At 40.3% G+C, this 15,160-nt stretch overlaps 1 protein-coding gene across 9 annotated transcripts in view; it reads left to right on the plus strand.

Annotated features, from left to right (window-relative positions):
* Positions 1-15,160, plus strand: part of CUNH12orf42 (chromosome unknown C12orf42 homolog) — a 146,598-nt gene that overhangs the window by 129,025 nt on the left and 2,413 nt on the right. For 8 of the 9 annotated variants that reach the window (XM_073900391.1, XM_073900390.1, XM_073900397.1 and 5 more), the window contains one exon: positions 13,150-13,521. In XM_073900391.1, coding sequence (XP_073756492.1) covers positions 13,150-13,521 — 372 coding nt within the window. Of the gene's footprint in view, positions 1-4,681; positions 4,776-13,149; positions 13,522-15,160 lie in introns of those variants that run through there. The other variant, XM_073900398.1, reaches the window with a different exon arrangement.

The raw sequence follows: 15,160 nt of genomic DNA on the forward strand, positions 1-15,160 counted from the left end.
GGGAAGGGTCAGAGGGAGAGAGAGAATCTTAAGCAGGCTCCATGTCTAGTGTGGAGCCTGACCCAGGGCTTAATCTCACAACCCTGAGGTCATGACCGGAACTGAAGTCAAGAGTCAAATGCTTAATTGACAGAGCCACCCAGGTGCCCTCTCACCTAAGACTTTTAATTACAATGTGGTTAGTGTCCAGTGAGAATACAGGAAGAACTAGAACCACTTACCCTGAGTGTTGGGCAAGTGTTATGAACATGAGCAGCAGGGGAAGGCTCCATAAAAGGAATGGTACTTACCTGGGCCTTGAAGACTAATAGGATGTAGACAGGTAGACAACATTTCACATGGAGGATGTTCTAAGTGGAGTCAATATACAGGGGTGGAAAGAGGACTCAAAGCCAAGGCAAGTGGCTCTTTCAAAACACGTTCCTGATATATTATATACAAAATTATTTTGCCTAGAAAATGCCCTTTTCAAAGATAGTTCAAAAGTTGGCTTCCTTTTATCCCTTATCTGGTTATGCCTTGTTCTGAAATAATAGAATATGAATTTGTGAGGCTGTATTGTAGTTAGTTGCTGTCTTGTCTATAGTATAATAAAAGTAAATTGTTCCAATGTTGAATCCTTCCTTAATATGCATGAGAATTTCTTTTATTTAACAGAAACTTATTATAGGTCAAGAGGTGATGAATTGAGACTGATCCTGTTTTATTATTGAAAGTTACGATTTATGTACAAAAATTTATGGAGTACATACAATGATGAAATTGACATATCTTGTCTCTCTCCTCATGGAGCTTGGAGTAATTTTGAAGACAGGATAATTCGATAAGCAATTTCAAGTGCTGATTGTTATGATAAAACAAGTCCAAGGAACTATGAGAACATGCAGCAGAAGGAGCTAAGCAGTTCAGAGTTTAGGGAAAAGAACAAGAAACGGAGAGGAGTAGAAATTGTTCAGAGGTACAGGGTCTGTGGAAGATATGCCACATAGAAAGAAAATGTCTGAATGTCAGAAGATAGTATTGAAAGTATGATGTATCCAAGGAACTAAAAAGAACTCTCTCTTTTCTTTTTTTTTTAATTTTTGTTTTTTTATTATGTTATGTTAATCACCATACATTACATCATTAGTTTTTGATGTAGTGTTCCATGATTCATTGTTTGCGTATAACACCCAGTGCTCCATTCAGTACGTGCCCTCTTCAATACCCATCCTTTCTCTTTCCATTTCTCGTCTCTCCCTTCTGACCCACACCATGACTATGACTGAGTCAGAGTGACCCAGCTGAGAGATACATGCTTATTCACTAATCTTTCTCTTGCTTGTATTCTTTTCAGATTTCTTAAGTTGAAATAAAGTCCAACTCTTTTTCAAGATAGTGCTTAATAACCAGAACCCCGTATTTCTAATATTGAACATAAAACTGGTTCTGACCAAGATTGTCAAATAAGGAAGCTTGCTGTCTGCTCTTGGGTTTAGTAATAAATGCATGTGATACAATTTAGCTTTGCTCAGTTCTGCCATCACGCTTCACTTTGGATAGTCTTTACCCAAAACTCAGAGTTGTCAATAGACCCAGATGTTCGAGTTCTTTTGTACCAACTGTATTAAATCTCACTGATAGAAATTCCATGGGCTTGTTGGTCTCTACTATTAAGAAGACCATTCAAGACTCTGAGATGTTAAAATAAGTGATTTCTCTTTTCAGTGTGGAAGGTTATTCCTGTCAAGAGGAGATGCCATTCGGTCTAATGATTACATGTTATTAAATTAATATTTTAATTGGGTTGCCTGGTTATTATAACCCCCTATGGCCTCGAGGTATATTCCTTCAGGATGATCTCTCACCATAATGTCTGCAGCTGATTCAAAGAAGTGAAAGGATATTTGTTAAAAGAGGAGATCATCACTCAAGATCATTTGCCTCGTTGGTGTCAGCCATCAGGCTAATACATTTATTTGGACAACAGTAGGTTCTGACAGAACTTAAAAAGTTCTCTTTCTCGGTTGTGAAATATGATGGATGTGCCATACTGGTGACCTTTACACAAGGCCACATGTTAATATTCAGGACCTCCCTTTTGTTGGCCTCAAACAATGGCTGTCATTAAGAAAGCTTGGTTTGCCAATATGCCCTCTGTTTGGATGCTGGACCACTCCTGATTGGTCACCAGGAAGTATCATGTGCCTTTGATGGAAATGACATGGAAGATGTATGGTCAAAGTGCTGTGCTCAGCACCACTGCTGTGCAGGGGAGAAAACCACTATGACCCAAATAGCCCTGCACTCAAACAATGTCGCACCAACCAAAGACAACATATTGGGAAGAAAAATGCTTGTAAACTGCGTGTGTTGGAAGATGTATTGGCCAGACGGCCATAGGGCAATCTTTGAACTATTGAAATCTTTAGAAATATTGTTTGGTTCTGAAACAATACTTACAAACCTAATTAATCAAGCATAGATGGTTTATTTTCAGGCTTTCCACAGTGTGTTGCTTTAATGCAAGAATAGGGTCTGTCGGGTTCTTTTTGCTGTTTCACAGAGGCACGCAGAAACTCAGCATGGGCATTCATGTTCATACAAGTTGAAGCTCTAAATTTCAAAATAATATCTACATAGATCTCTGGTGATCCCTTCAACAAAGGCTGGGGTTGGGGGTAGCCTGGATTCCTTTTTCAATTGTTCCTGATTCTATGTGTGACTTTTTTTCCACCCTTCTCCTTCTTTTTATTTGTCAGAATCAGAATCACTTATTCACAGAATCGTTGAAGAAAGATAATTTCTGTTGCAATCTCTAGTTTGAGGGGAAAACACTTTTGCATTTTTCTTTTTTTTAACAGAATACCTATCATGAAGTGTTGCTTTCCTGAACATGTACTACTGAATGGTATGATTTAAAATATTGTCCAGTCTTAGTATCACATTTTAAAAGGGTCATTGAGAAACTGCACATCCTCCAGGGGAAGGACGAGAGATGTGAAAAACATTTCATATAAAAAAGCTAAGGTGCCATCTGGAGTGATACCACAGGCAGGTAGCACAAGCCTTTGTGTCTCAAGCAAGTCGTGGCTGATGAAAGAATTGTCCAAGTCCTTAGTTGCATGCAAAATAATGCTGAGCCAGAGTTTTAGCAAGACATGAAATATTACACTGGGTCATGGCAGTTGAATGGCATGAGTACAATCCCCGAGGGTCAACTCCTGGTTATTTATTTAGAGGCAGGTTATCAACTTGGTAGATTATCCAAGTGCTCCCCACTGCGTCCTTCAGGGCTAATGTCACTATTCACCAGCTGGTTAAACTACCAAGGGCAGGAGAAGGAAAAGGGGCTGAAACTCAACCCATGATTATAAAGCTTGTAAGCGAAGCAGATGAAAGATTTGGTGGGAAGAGAGATGCTCAAGCTCATTATTTATCAGGAAAATAGTACAGATTAAAACTGCAGTAGCAGTACTCTTTTACACCTGCCAGAATGGCCAAGATTGAAAAACATAATCAAGTAATAATAGCAAGTGTTGGCAATGCTATGGGACAGGAAGAAGCTTTATACACTGCTAGTGGGAATGTAAATGGGTAAAAACACTTGGAAAACAGTGGGTATTGTATATTAAGGTGGAAGATATGCTTACCCCATGACTTGCCTATCCCACTTCTAGAGAAACTAGTGTACATGCAACAGGAGTTGTGTGCAAAAATGTTTGCAGCAGCCTTGTTTGTAATATTAAAAAACAAAACAAAACTGGACTTCACTCACAGACCCATCAATAAGAAAATGGATGATTAAGTACTGGATATTTATATAATGAAATTGTGTTGGTCTTTGGCCACTTGTTTTCTTTAAACTATGTGTATAATGTCATGCATACTCTTGGAGGCATATTAAGTTGTAAAATATGAAATAGCCTATATTTGACCATTTTTGTCCTACAAAATAGCAATTTCATGTGGTAACATAATGTTTCAAAAACAAATATAGAAAAAAATGTTCAGTGTAGTTAAAAAATACTCAAGAGACTCACAGGACTGGGGGCCTGGAGAATAGGGCTAGAGAATAATTAGGAGATCATGTTATTTCATCTATAGATGAGGAAACCAGGGTCTGGAAATGTTCATTCAATGAATCCACTAGAAACCAAGTGTGCTGGTTCTTAAAGTATACTCTGTTTGAAAGAATCTATAGTCTAACTATAGATCCAATCCACTTCTATGTCCCTAGGCTGGAAAGTTTCTGCGATTCTGTGTACTTAAAACTGAGTAAGGCTGTTGTATCATGGGGAAGAAGAAGTAGTGTTATGGGAGGATGGTGAGGTATGTTTGAATGCTCTTCAGTTACCTTCTGATGCGTAGTGAGAGACTGACTCTTTGTGTCCTTTTACTAGTGTGGTATCAGGAGAAGAAACAACACTCTCATAGAAGGCAGGGACAGGCACCCTCACACTTCACAGAGTACCTGAGCTATGACAGGTACCTGCCTCTCTAGCGGCCACTTAATTCTCCCCCACCCACGGTAGACATCAGCAACTTCCCTATGAACCAAGACACAGCCATGGAACTCCTCTTTAAAAATCGATGCTGCCTCCAATTTGGGCTTTTGGTGTTTTAGATGAAACTTGTTTGCCCTTTTTGGTAGGGGACAAGGCACTAGAGTTGGGATGGTGATTGTGGTGAACTGAGCAATGTGGACCAATCCCAAAGGAAAGAAAAGGGAAGTGGTTACTCTCAGACAAGTCTGCAGACGGGGAGGATGGAGGGTGATGTGCTCATGGAGAAAGGTAATGTTATAACGCTGACAAGCATCCATCGGAGGGGTGAGAAATTCATTCATTCATTTTTTCCAAGAAAAGTTTCTGAGCATGAACTTCTTGCTTAGTGTTTGAGATATTGTGGAGAATGATTCAGAGATAGTACTTGCCCTCATAGAGCTTACATTCTAGTCAGGAAGATTGGCATCATCTTGTAAACAATTACAGATATAAAATGTTATTGTAATATATTGAATAAAAATAGAGACATGGTGGAGGTCAGGAGGCCATTTGGGAATGAAATAGAGGAGTAAGCTTCTTTTAGAGGCAGTTACCTTTTAGATTAAAAATAGAAAAATAAAGATTTTACTTATTCTTCTCTGAGTCCTTTCTTTCTTTATGTAGATCTGAATTTATGACCTCTATTATTTTCCTTCTCCTTGAGAACTTGTTTTAACATTTCTTGTAAGGCAGGTCTGTAGACAATAAATTTTCTCCACTTTTTTTTTTAAAGATTTTATTTATTTGAGAGAGAGAGAGAACCAGCGGGGGGAGGGAAGAAGCAGACTCCTCACTGAGCAGGGAGCTCAACTCGGGGCTTGATCCCAGGACCCTGGATCATGACCTGAGGTGGGGGCAGATGCTTAACTGACTGAGCCACCCAGCCACTCCACATTTTTATTATTATTTGAGAAAGTATTTCTCAAGTGTTGAAATGTAATTTTGCTGGATATAGAACTCTAGTTTGGTGTTTTGTTTTTTTTTCCTTCCAATACTTTGTAAATATTTCATTCCACTCTCTTCTTGCTTGTAGTTTCTGATGAGAAATCCATTTTAATTCTTACCTTATTCTTCTAAAAGGTGCTCCCTTCTTCTTCCCACCCCTGATTCTTTCAAGATCTCTTTGTGTTTGGATTTCTGCAGTTTGAACATGATATGCCTAGGTGTAATTTTTTTTCTTTTTGGCATTTATCTTGCTTATTGTACTTTGAGCAGCCTGGATCTATGGTTTGGTGTCTGTCATTAATTTTAGAAAGTTCTCAGCCATTATTACTTCAAATATTTCTTTTGCCCCAGTCTCTCTCTTTTCTTCTTCCAAAAAGGATGTTTATCTTGTATCTTATAAAATTGTCCCACAGTTCTTGTATGTTCTGTTCTATTTTTTTCATTCTTAATGTTTATTTTTTCCCCCAATCCCTTCTCTCTGTATTTTAGTTTAGAAGTCTTTACTGACCTATCTTCATGCTCACTGATTCTTTCCTTGACCATGTTCGGTGTACTGATGAGCCCATTGAAGACATTCTTCATTTCTGTTACAGTGTGTTTTATTTATAGCATTTCTTTTTTTGTTGCATTTTTATTGTATTTCATTTTTTAATAAAAACTGTATATATTTAAACAGTACCATGTCATGATTTGATACACACACACATATATAGTGAAATGATTACTACTATAAAGCTAATTAACATGTCATCTCCTTACATAGTTACCATTTTTTAGGTGTGTGATGAGAGCACCTGAAATCTACTCTCAGCAAATTTCCAGGATTCAGTACATTTATTCAGTACAATTATTAACTATAGTTACCATGCACATTAGATGCCTAGATTTATTCATCTTATATAACCGTAACTTTGTACCCTTTGACTAACATCTCATTTCTCCCACCTTCCTGCCCCTACTAACTAGTGTTCTGCTCTCTGCTTCTATGTGTTCAGCTTTGTTGGATTCCACATATAAGTGAAATCAAGTATCATTTCTTTTTGATTCTTTGAGTTTCCATCTCTCTGCTTACTTTACCTATGTGCTCTTTCTTGTGTGCTTTCTTTATTAGAGTCTTTAGCATATTAATCATAGTTATTTTAAATTCCTTCTCTGATAATTCCAACATCAGTGTAATATCTGAGTCTGGTTCTTAGGCTTTGTTTTGCCTCTTCAGCTGTGTTTCTTCTTGCCTTTTTGGCATGCCTCACAATGTTTTGTTGAAGACCAATCTTGATATATGAGGAAATAGGAACTGAGTTAAAGGGATCCTTGGTGGTGGTGGGTATTTATGTGAATCTGGCTAGGTGTTGGGTTGTGTTTAATGTTTGTTGTAGCTGTAGGTGTTAGAGGCTTCATATTTCCTCCATTTTCATGCTTTTGTCTACTGTCTGGACTTTGGCTTTCCCTAACTATTCTTCATCTTCAGCTATAATACGCTAGAGACCTAGTTGTGTGATGATAAGGTGTGGGTGGGGAGAAACACTTTATGATCTTATGATTAAATCTCAGTCTTTCAGTGAGTCCATGTTTCTGGGCTGTGACCTTCACAAGTATTTCTTGGTTTTTCTTTTATCTCTCTATGTGAGACAAGATGGCTAAATGGGGCTGTAGTGGGAAAAATGCCCTTCCTTGGGCTGGGATAAGGCCCTGGTATGCCTTTGCTATGGAAAGTGGCCTGGGCATATTTGGCAATGACTGTTCTTCCCTTTTCTATGCCAGAATTGTGAAACAATCTTTCTCAGATCCTCAACTTGAGAAACTGGGGTGGAGGACTGTGAGCAGAATTCTTCTAAGGCAAAACCCACTGAAGTATAGAGACCCTCTAAAACTGCATCCCTTGGGAGTTTCTCGCTCGCAAGCTACTCTACACTTAGCTTCCAACAATTCATCAAAATTACCATTTAAATGATCCTACCAGTTTATGGCTTCAGAGGCTTCTACTCGGTAAACAGACCTTAGTTTGAGTCTTTGGATTCACCTGTCTCCAGATTGTGGGGTGCCGGTTTGTCCTGCGAATTCAGTTCTCTGATGGGTACGAGTAAACTTGTTGATTTTTAGTTTGTTTAGCTCTTTCTTGTTGCAAGGATAGGACTGTCAATTTCCAAGCTGTTTCCATGTTGGAGCTGAAACTGGAAGTCCATTTCTTATATTTTCTCCCATTTTTGTTATCATTATCCCCATTTTACAGATGAGACAGATCCAACATAGACTCTCTAGCTCATAACTGCTATACAAAGCTACCATGCACATCCAAGTTGTGATCACTGTTCACTTGGCTGACTGCCAACTGCCTTCTGACTGGCTTCCATTCTTGTCCCCTTCTACCCACTTTCCCTTAGAGAGCTTTCCAAAGGTACGTGCTGCTGTCATCACTCATCTGTGTGAAACCTTCAGGGGCTTTCCGTTGCACATTGTGCAGTTCCCAGACCTCGCCTGCCCCTTCGCTCCTGCTCACTTCCATTCAGCCACTGGGACTAGCAGTCTTGGGAACACAACACAGTCCTTGTCAGGCTGGAATGTTCTTTTCCTTACTCCTGAACAACTAAGTCCTTTTCAGCCTTTGGGTCAGTCTCAGAGTCAATGTTACCTTCACGGATCTCTACCCATGTTTCTCTGTCTCAGCCCCTTGAATTTTCCCTGCCTTCACTCACCACAGTTTGTAACTCTGCTTAGTTGTGGCCTATTTTTGTCATCTTCCCCAGGAGCTTGCAAGCTCCATGAAGGCAGGGGCCACATTTGCTTTAGTCTGTTGCACCTCCAGAGCCTAATACAGGGCAAAACACACAAGTAGGCATTCGATAAATATTTTTGAATAAATAAAATGAGGCAAACTCCAGATGGATGGAGACAATACTATTTTCCACTTGAGTCCTTATTACTGAAAGAGGCCATTCAGGAGCTATAGAGGGAGAGGAGAAGGAACATTTTCAATAACAACAACAATAATAACAGCTAAGGCTTGCTGAGTACTTCCTGTGTGCCAGGTACTGCTTTAGCCCTTGTTTATTAACTTACTTATGCTGCATTTGAACCCCCCTAGTAGGTATTATGATTATTGCCATTTTATGAGTGAGGAAACTAAGACAGAGGGCAATTGAGCAACTTGGTCCTAGTAACACAGCCAGGAAGGGGTAAGAGAGATTTGGCCCAAGGAGTCTGGGTGCAGAACTTGCACACTTGGTCTTTAAGCTCTACCACTGCTCAGGGCTTGTCGCATTGCAACCTCTTTCTGTAGACTCAAACCCATTGGCTTACAGAGGACTCTCACTCCACAGCTAGGAGAAATGGTGCAAAGTGGCAGATTCCATTAAACTCCATGGTGTGGTTAAGAATCCTTTTAAAGAGTATATTGGAGTTTTCAACATTAATTAAAGACCTATTTAAGGGTTGTGTTTGATTTATATGCAGGAGATGACATCAATTAGCTTTAGCTCCTATTTGTGCTGACAGTCAAGGGCAAAATGAGCTTTGGGGAATTAATTGTCTCTGGGTTTTAGTTCTTCTTCTGGGATAGTTGCCTCTGGTCCTCCCATAACATGAACATGCTAGTTAGAAGTCCAAGAAAGCAAAGAGACAGTGTGGGGATACAAACACATAGGAGTTATATATTGAGGGATAGCTGCCAGGCATGGGCGCAAAGGGTGCGGCACCATGCCTGCTGGTATTATAGAGGAGCAGAAAGTGCAGGAGTTAAATGACTAGAAAATGAATAAAATGAATAAATCAGAATCTGTCATGACTTATCATGAACTATTTTGCTGCTCAAGAGAAAGATAAATTGCTTCTGTGGAAGACATTCAGCTCTGAGACTTATTTTATTGTACCTTGAAATCTCCTGTCTGCCACATTATTACTTTCAATGAAATTAGCAACAGATGGAAGACCTGAGCTGCAAGATGACAGGTGGAGTTGCCTACACATGAAAAGAACTTGCAAAACTGGGATAATAGGAAGTATTTTTTCTAAGCAAAAAACACACCCACAAAACAAGGACCTCAACTAGTGAGAAAAGTTGGAGGGGTAGCTGGGGGAGCCTCGAGAATGTGGGCTTTCCTCGGAGTGAATTCCAGTTATTGGGCCATAGGCAGATGCCCTTTCTTCTTTGGCACATCGGAAGCCCTGCTGAGAGCCTTGACTACAGCCCAAAGCATGGACCCTAGGACAGTGTCAGACCTGTGGTCAGGTGCCACTGCTTGTTAGCTGTTTCTGTGCGCACTTCTATCCCTCCTGTCATCAAACCCAGTTCCCGTAGTTTGCTCTGGCAACCTGGCATTGATTGTGGAGTAGAAAAACAAAATCCCCTTAAAATCTAAGATGTGGGTCCCCACCCCAGGTTTTGTGATGCTTGGTTAGTGGTCAGGACAAGGTGCTTATTTGCTGACTTCAGTTTTCTCCTAAGAAAAATGAGGAAGCAAAAGCGTTGTTGTCAGGCTCAAAGGGGATTACTGATGGGAAAAGAAATAAGATGTAAAGGAGTATACAAGCTGTAAAGTGATACAGAGTGCTGGTCTCTGAAATGAAGACTTGCCCATAGAGAGATAATACTTTGAGGAGAAAGACGCCATTGATTTCATGCTTCAGCATGTTTGTGATTGCTTGGACTAACTCATAGTTATAACAGTACCTGAAATTTCCTATGAGTGAATTAGACAAGTGTTTCCCTGATTACTCATTATAATCCCCATGGGGCTTACTAACCACAGGTCCTGGGGTCCTGGGACCATGTATCTGTATTTTTCAAAGCATGCTGGGTATTGGCTAATGCACAGCCAGGATTGGAAAATACTGCATTAGATTCAAGAGATGTGTGACCTAGCAAAGAGCACTGTACTTGAAATCATGAGCAGGGGATTTTGGCTAAAATTCTGTCACTATCTTGGTGGGGAAATTTGAAAACTTTTTTAAAAAGACTGGAAACCATTGGAGATTGCAAAATGTCCTTCCATTTGCCACAGTCTCTGGTTGTTTAATGCTAAAACAACTGGTTGTTCTATTCAATTCAGGCAACCTGGTAATTGTATGATAAAGGAAGCTTGAAATTCACTCCAGTGTCCGTGAGACTGAGAGGCTCTGGATTGCCGTGCTGAAGTCCATTTTGCTATAAATCAGCTGGTCAATTTAGTCTCAGAATGATCCATTCTGTTGGCCTGGGTAGTATTTTGTCATTGGAGTAGTGCCTAGTATCTGATAGGAGCTCAAGAAATATTGGTTGAATAACTAAATAAGCATAGTCACCATCTGTCCCAACACCATACAAGGAGGCTTTAATAATTATTCCCATATATAGTATTACATATATCCATGTATATATTTATTTTATTGCAAATACAATGTTACTTATTTGCTCTTCTAATAAGCAAGGAAATCTCTGTTGCACAAGTAGTGAGATTCAGGCTCCTAGAGGTGTTTTTTAAAAAATATTTTATTTATTTGAGAGAAAGAGAACACGAACAGGGGGAGGGGCAGAGGGAGAGGGAGAGTAGGCAGAGTAGGGAGCCCAATGCAGGACTCAATCCCAGGACTCCGGGATCATGAACTGAGCTGAAGGCAGACGTTTAACCGACTGAGCCACCCAAGCGCCCCATAGGCTCCTAGAGGTATTTAAGCAGAGATGCATGATGAGGGTGGTGGGGGCTAGCCTCAGATGATTTATAAGACCTCTTTCAACTCCTAACTTTTAGGATGTGAAGGTGCGTAAAGTGCCTTTGAAACTTCCATCCCGTTCTTGATGTTTGAACAATAGAACAAGGGCAGATCAAATGCCGCCGGTTCTAGTGCTGTAAATTTTCCTTTGGGATCAAGAGTCCCAGAGCTACTGTTATGAAAGATTCTAGATATTGCTTTGCATTTGGGAAAGCCTGATGTATTTGTGTGCCATTTCAAATTCTGGGCTTTAAGATGAAATGAAACAATCAATTAAAATGAAAATAAAAGCTCAATCTTCCTAAAGTGTTGGAGGTAAGCAAGACTTCTAGAACTCTAAAATTTGCTTATTCACAAAGCTTGCACATGCATTCCCATGGTGCCCAGCTGAATATTTATAAAATCATATTCTGAGATGAAGATGGTATGGAGGGAAGCAAATGATACTGTTACTTTTATAGGGCTGGCCATAGGCCAAAGATGCAAACTGATGGCCTGTGGTGATTCAGAGAGCAGATGTGTTTTGCGGAGCCCACGGTATGTTTTTTAAAAAATTGAGTGAGCTACCAACATTGAAAAATTATAAGTTTTTACCTATATAAAAATATATTTCTGCTTCTCCTGAAAATCCAGAAAAATCTGTCTACACTGGGCCTACCTGCCCTCATGGCAATGTAAGGCATGGTCTGAGAAGTGGCTGGACGTATACTCCCAGCGTACTCCTCCTTGGCCCTTTCTCTCATTTCTGTTATCTGCAAGCCCCCCAGAGGCATTTGCTTTGATTCCTCCTTTTGCAGATGAGACTGTGGTTTAGGAGGAGTGTGTCCTGGTACCTAACAAGGCCAGCATCCTCTTTGCACCTTGCCCACAGCTTGAGCACAAGGAATAGGAATCTTGCTAAGACTTGTTGCGCCCTGGCACTGTTTCTGCCACACAGTAGAACTCATGCAATAGACCCCCTTCCCCTTCCCATTCCACACTTCCCACCTCCTGGCTTTTTCCTCTTTTCTACCTTCTAATAATGTAGACATCTAGGAAATCTCTGTTGCACAGGTAGTGAGATTCAGGCTCCTAGAGGTGTTTTTTAAAAAATATTTTTTATTTTCTGAACTCCCCAAATCTGAACATCCTTCCCCCCCACCCCAGCATGAAAAAGGGCTGTTGTTAATAACTGCTCTGGGACAATTGGAACTATTGTGGATACCTGTTTCCTAGCACTGCTGTAATAAAGAATCATAAATGGGATGGCTTAAAACCAAATTGTTTTCTCCCAGTTCTGGCAGCCAGGAGTCAGAAATCCAGGTGTCCACAAGATTGGTGCCTTCTGGAGTTTCTGAAGGAGAATTCCTTTCATGTCCTTCTTTGAGCTGCTGGTGGTTGCTATAATCCTTGGCATAGCTTGGCTTGGAGAGGCCCCCACTGCCGTCCCTGCCTCCACCATCACATGGTGTTCTTCCTGTGCACCCATGTCTGTTTCTCCTTCCGATCAGGACGCTCATCATATTGGATTATGGCCTCACTCTAACAACCTCAATGTGATTGCACCTGCAAAGGCCCCATTTCCAAATAAGGTCACATTCACAGAATTCGCAGATGGTTGGGACTTCAACATATCTTCTTGGGGGACACAATTCAACCCATTAGCCTCAAACTAGCTTTCTGACCTATAAAATGGAGATAATAATAGCATCTGTTAGATACAGTTTGTGTGAGGACTGATTGACCAACATATCTAGGCCTTCACACAGTGCTTCCAACAGAAGCATGTTCAGCCTTTTATCTCCCCTGCCATATGTTTTCCCTCCTCTACTTCTCCCACTTAGGCACCCAGGTCCTTGGCTTCTTTGTCATTTCTGTTTGTTTAGTATAGAAATGTGAAACAAACAAATAATCCATATATTGCCTGATTTCATTCTTTCTACAATTGATTTTGAAGGTAATATTGAAGTGCATTCTTTTAAACTAATATGTTTACCTTTTGCATTGTCTCCAGGAAAGATTCAGACTCCAGTGGCATGTAAAAGCCTGCTTTATGCCCACCCACACACCGTCCCCAGGTCTCCTGTTGTGAGTGCAGCTTCAGAAGAAGAGAGTCATGGAGAAGCCAGTTCCTCCCAGACACCATCCAATCAATTCGATGAGACCCTACTGCTCTTCACTGTCAGACGAGAAATTAAGAGAGCCAGAGGAGCACCCCGTGAGGCCTGGAGCAGTCCAATTTTGGCAAAGCACATGACAAAAAATCTTATTAGATCCCACTCAGTCACTCCTTTGCACCTGGAGGCTGCAGGCACGCACATCAATAGGCACATGAGACTTCAGAACCGGCCCTCCTGCAATTCCAGGGGATATTCTGCCCCACTTGGTAAGGATCACTTTGTGGTTCTTGTGCTTGTTTTTTTTTTTTTAATTAATTAATTTATTTTAGAGAGAAGAGAGAAAGAGCACAAGTGGGAGGAGCAGAGGGAGAGAATCTCAAGCAGACTCCAGACTGAGTGCAGAGCCTGATGTGACCCTGAGATCATGACCCAAGCTGAAACCAAGAGTCAGATGTTTAACCGATGGCACCAGCTAGGCGCCCTGACTTTGTGGTTCTTAATTCCTTGTTTCTCTCTTCAATTGGTCACATTTTGTTTTTAACTTAATATAAACAGTAAAATTACTGACTCAATGGCAGATCCTATTCTAGAAGGTTCTATAAGAGCTGTATTAGTCAGTTTTGAATGGAAGTCTACTTGTTGCCAAGTATTGTTTTGGAGGAGAGAACAAGTGTGATTTGATGACAAGTAATGTGATGATTCAGGTATTGCACCAGATAATAATGATGATGACAATTATTGCTATCATGATCATTCCAGCCCTCATTTAATTAGCTCTCACCATGGGCCATACAATGTACTGAGCATTTCATATTATTTTATGAAACCCTCCCATAACACAGTTAGGCAGGTAATGTCATTATCCCCATTTTACAGGTAAGGAAACTGTGAATTCATAGCACAGAATAATGTATATGATGACAAAGTGTCTCAAAATTGCTCCTAGGAGTAATGAGTAAAAATAAGGAAATGGACCAGAAGGAATGAGCTTTGAAACCAGGGACACCTCGGCTCAAATCTCTACCTTCTCCCATTTCTGTTCAGTAGCCATGATCAGTCCTATACGTGTTCTTTGAGCTCAATATTTTCATCTGCAAACTAACAACAATTACTGTCTTGAAGAGATGTTGTAATTAGAGGATTGATATAAATGAAGTTCACTGAACACAGCAGGGACCAAACAGCGGTGGGGAAGATGGTGGTGGTGTTTATGGTGCTGTTGTTCAGACTGGAGGTAAGAAAATGTGAGGAAACAATGTATATTCCAGATGCTCTAGAACTGTCATGTAGAAGGATTAGATTAATTTTACATAACAGTTTTTTGGAAAATTTTGGTAGATTTCACGTCATATGTTTATGCAGTTTATTGGAATTGACCAATAGAATAAAGAGACAGATTTTTACTCAATACAAAGGAGAATTTTCTTTGAACTAGAGGAGAATGTCCTGCTTGGACTAGAAGTGGCAAAGGAAGGGCTGGTAGACCTGCTACCAAAGATGCTCATTCAGAGATTGCTTCATTTCTGGGAAGCCGGGATTGAGAATGGGATGCTGAGGATGCTGGTTGGTTAACATTTTTTTTTTTTTTTTGGTCTTACTATGTTTAAGACAATGTGCTAAAATCTGAACATACATCTTCAGTTTTGATCCATATGGCCATTCTCTTAGACAGGAACTGCTATTTTCCCATGCTTTAGATGCAGAATCTGAAGCCCAGGGGATTCTATAACTTTAGGGCTGGAGCCAGGATTCAAGGCTTCCACTTTGACTCCAGGTCAGAGTATACCTATACTGATTTTAAACATGATGACAACAGCTCTTGGGTATTGAGCACTTACTATTTACTAGGTGCTTTACTTTTAGCATGTTCTTCTCTCAGATACTTAACTAGTTTGCTTTTTCTCT

Source organism: Callorhinus ursinus, unplaced genomic scaffold (genome assembly GCF_003265705.2).
Source record: "Callorhinus ursinus isolate GAN/ISIS: 27379988/994484 unplaced genomic scaffold, GSC_fseal_2.0 scaffold14, whole genome shotgun sequence".
NCBI lineage: Eukaryota > Metazoa > Chordata > Mammalia > Carnivora > Otariidae > Callorhinus > Callorhinus ursinus.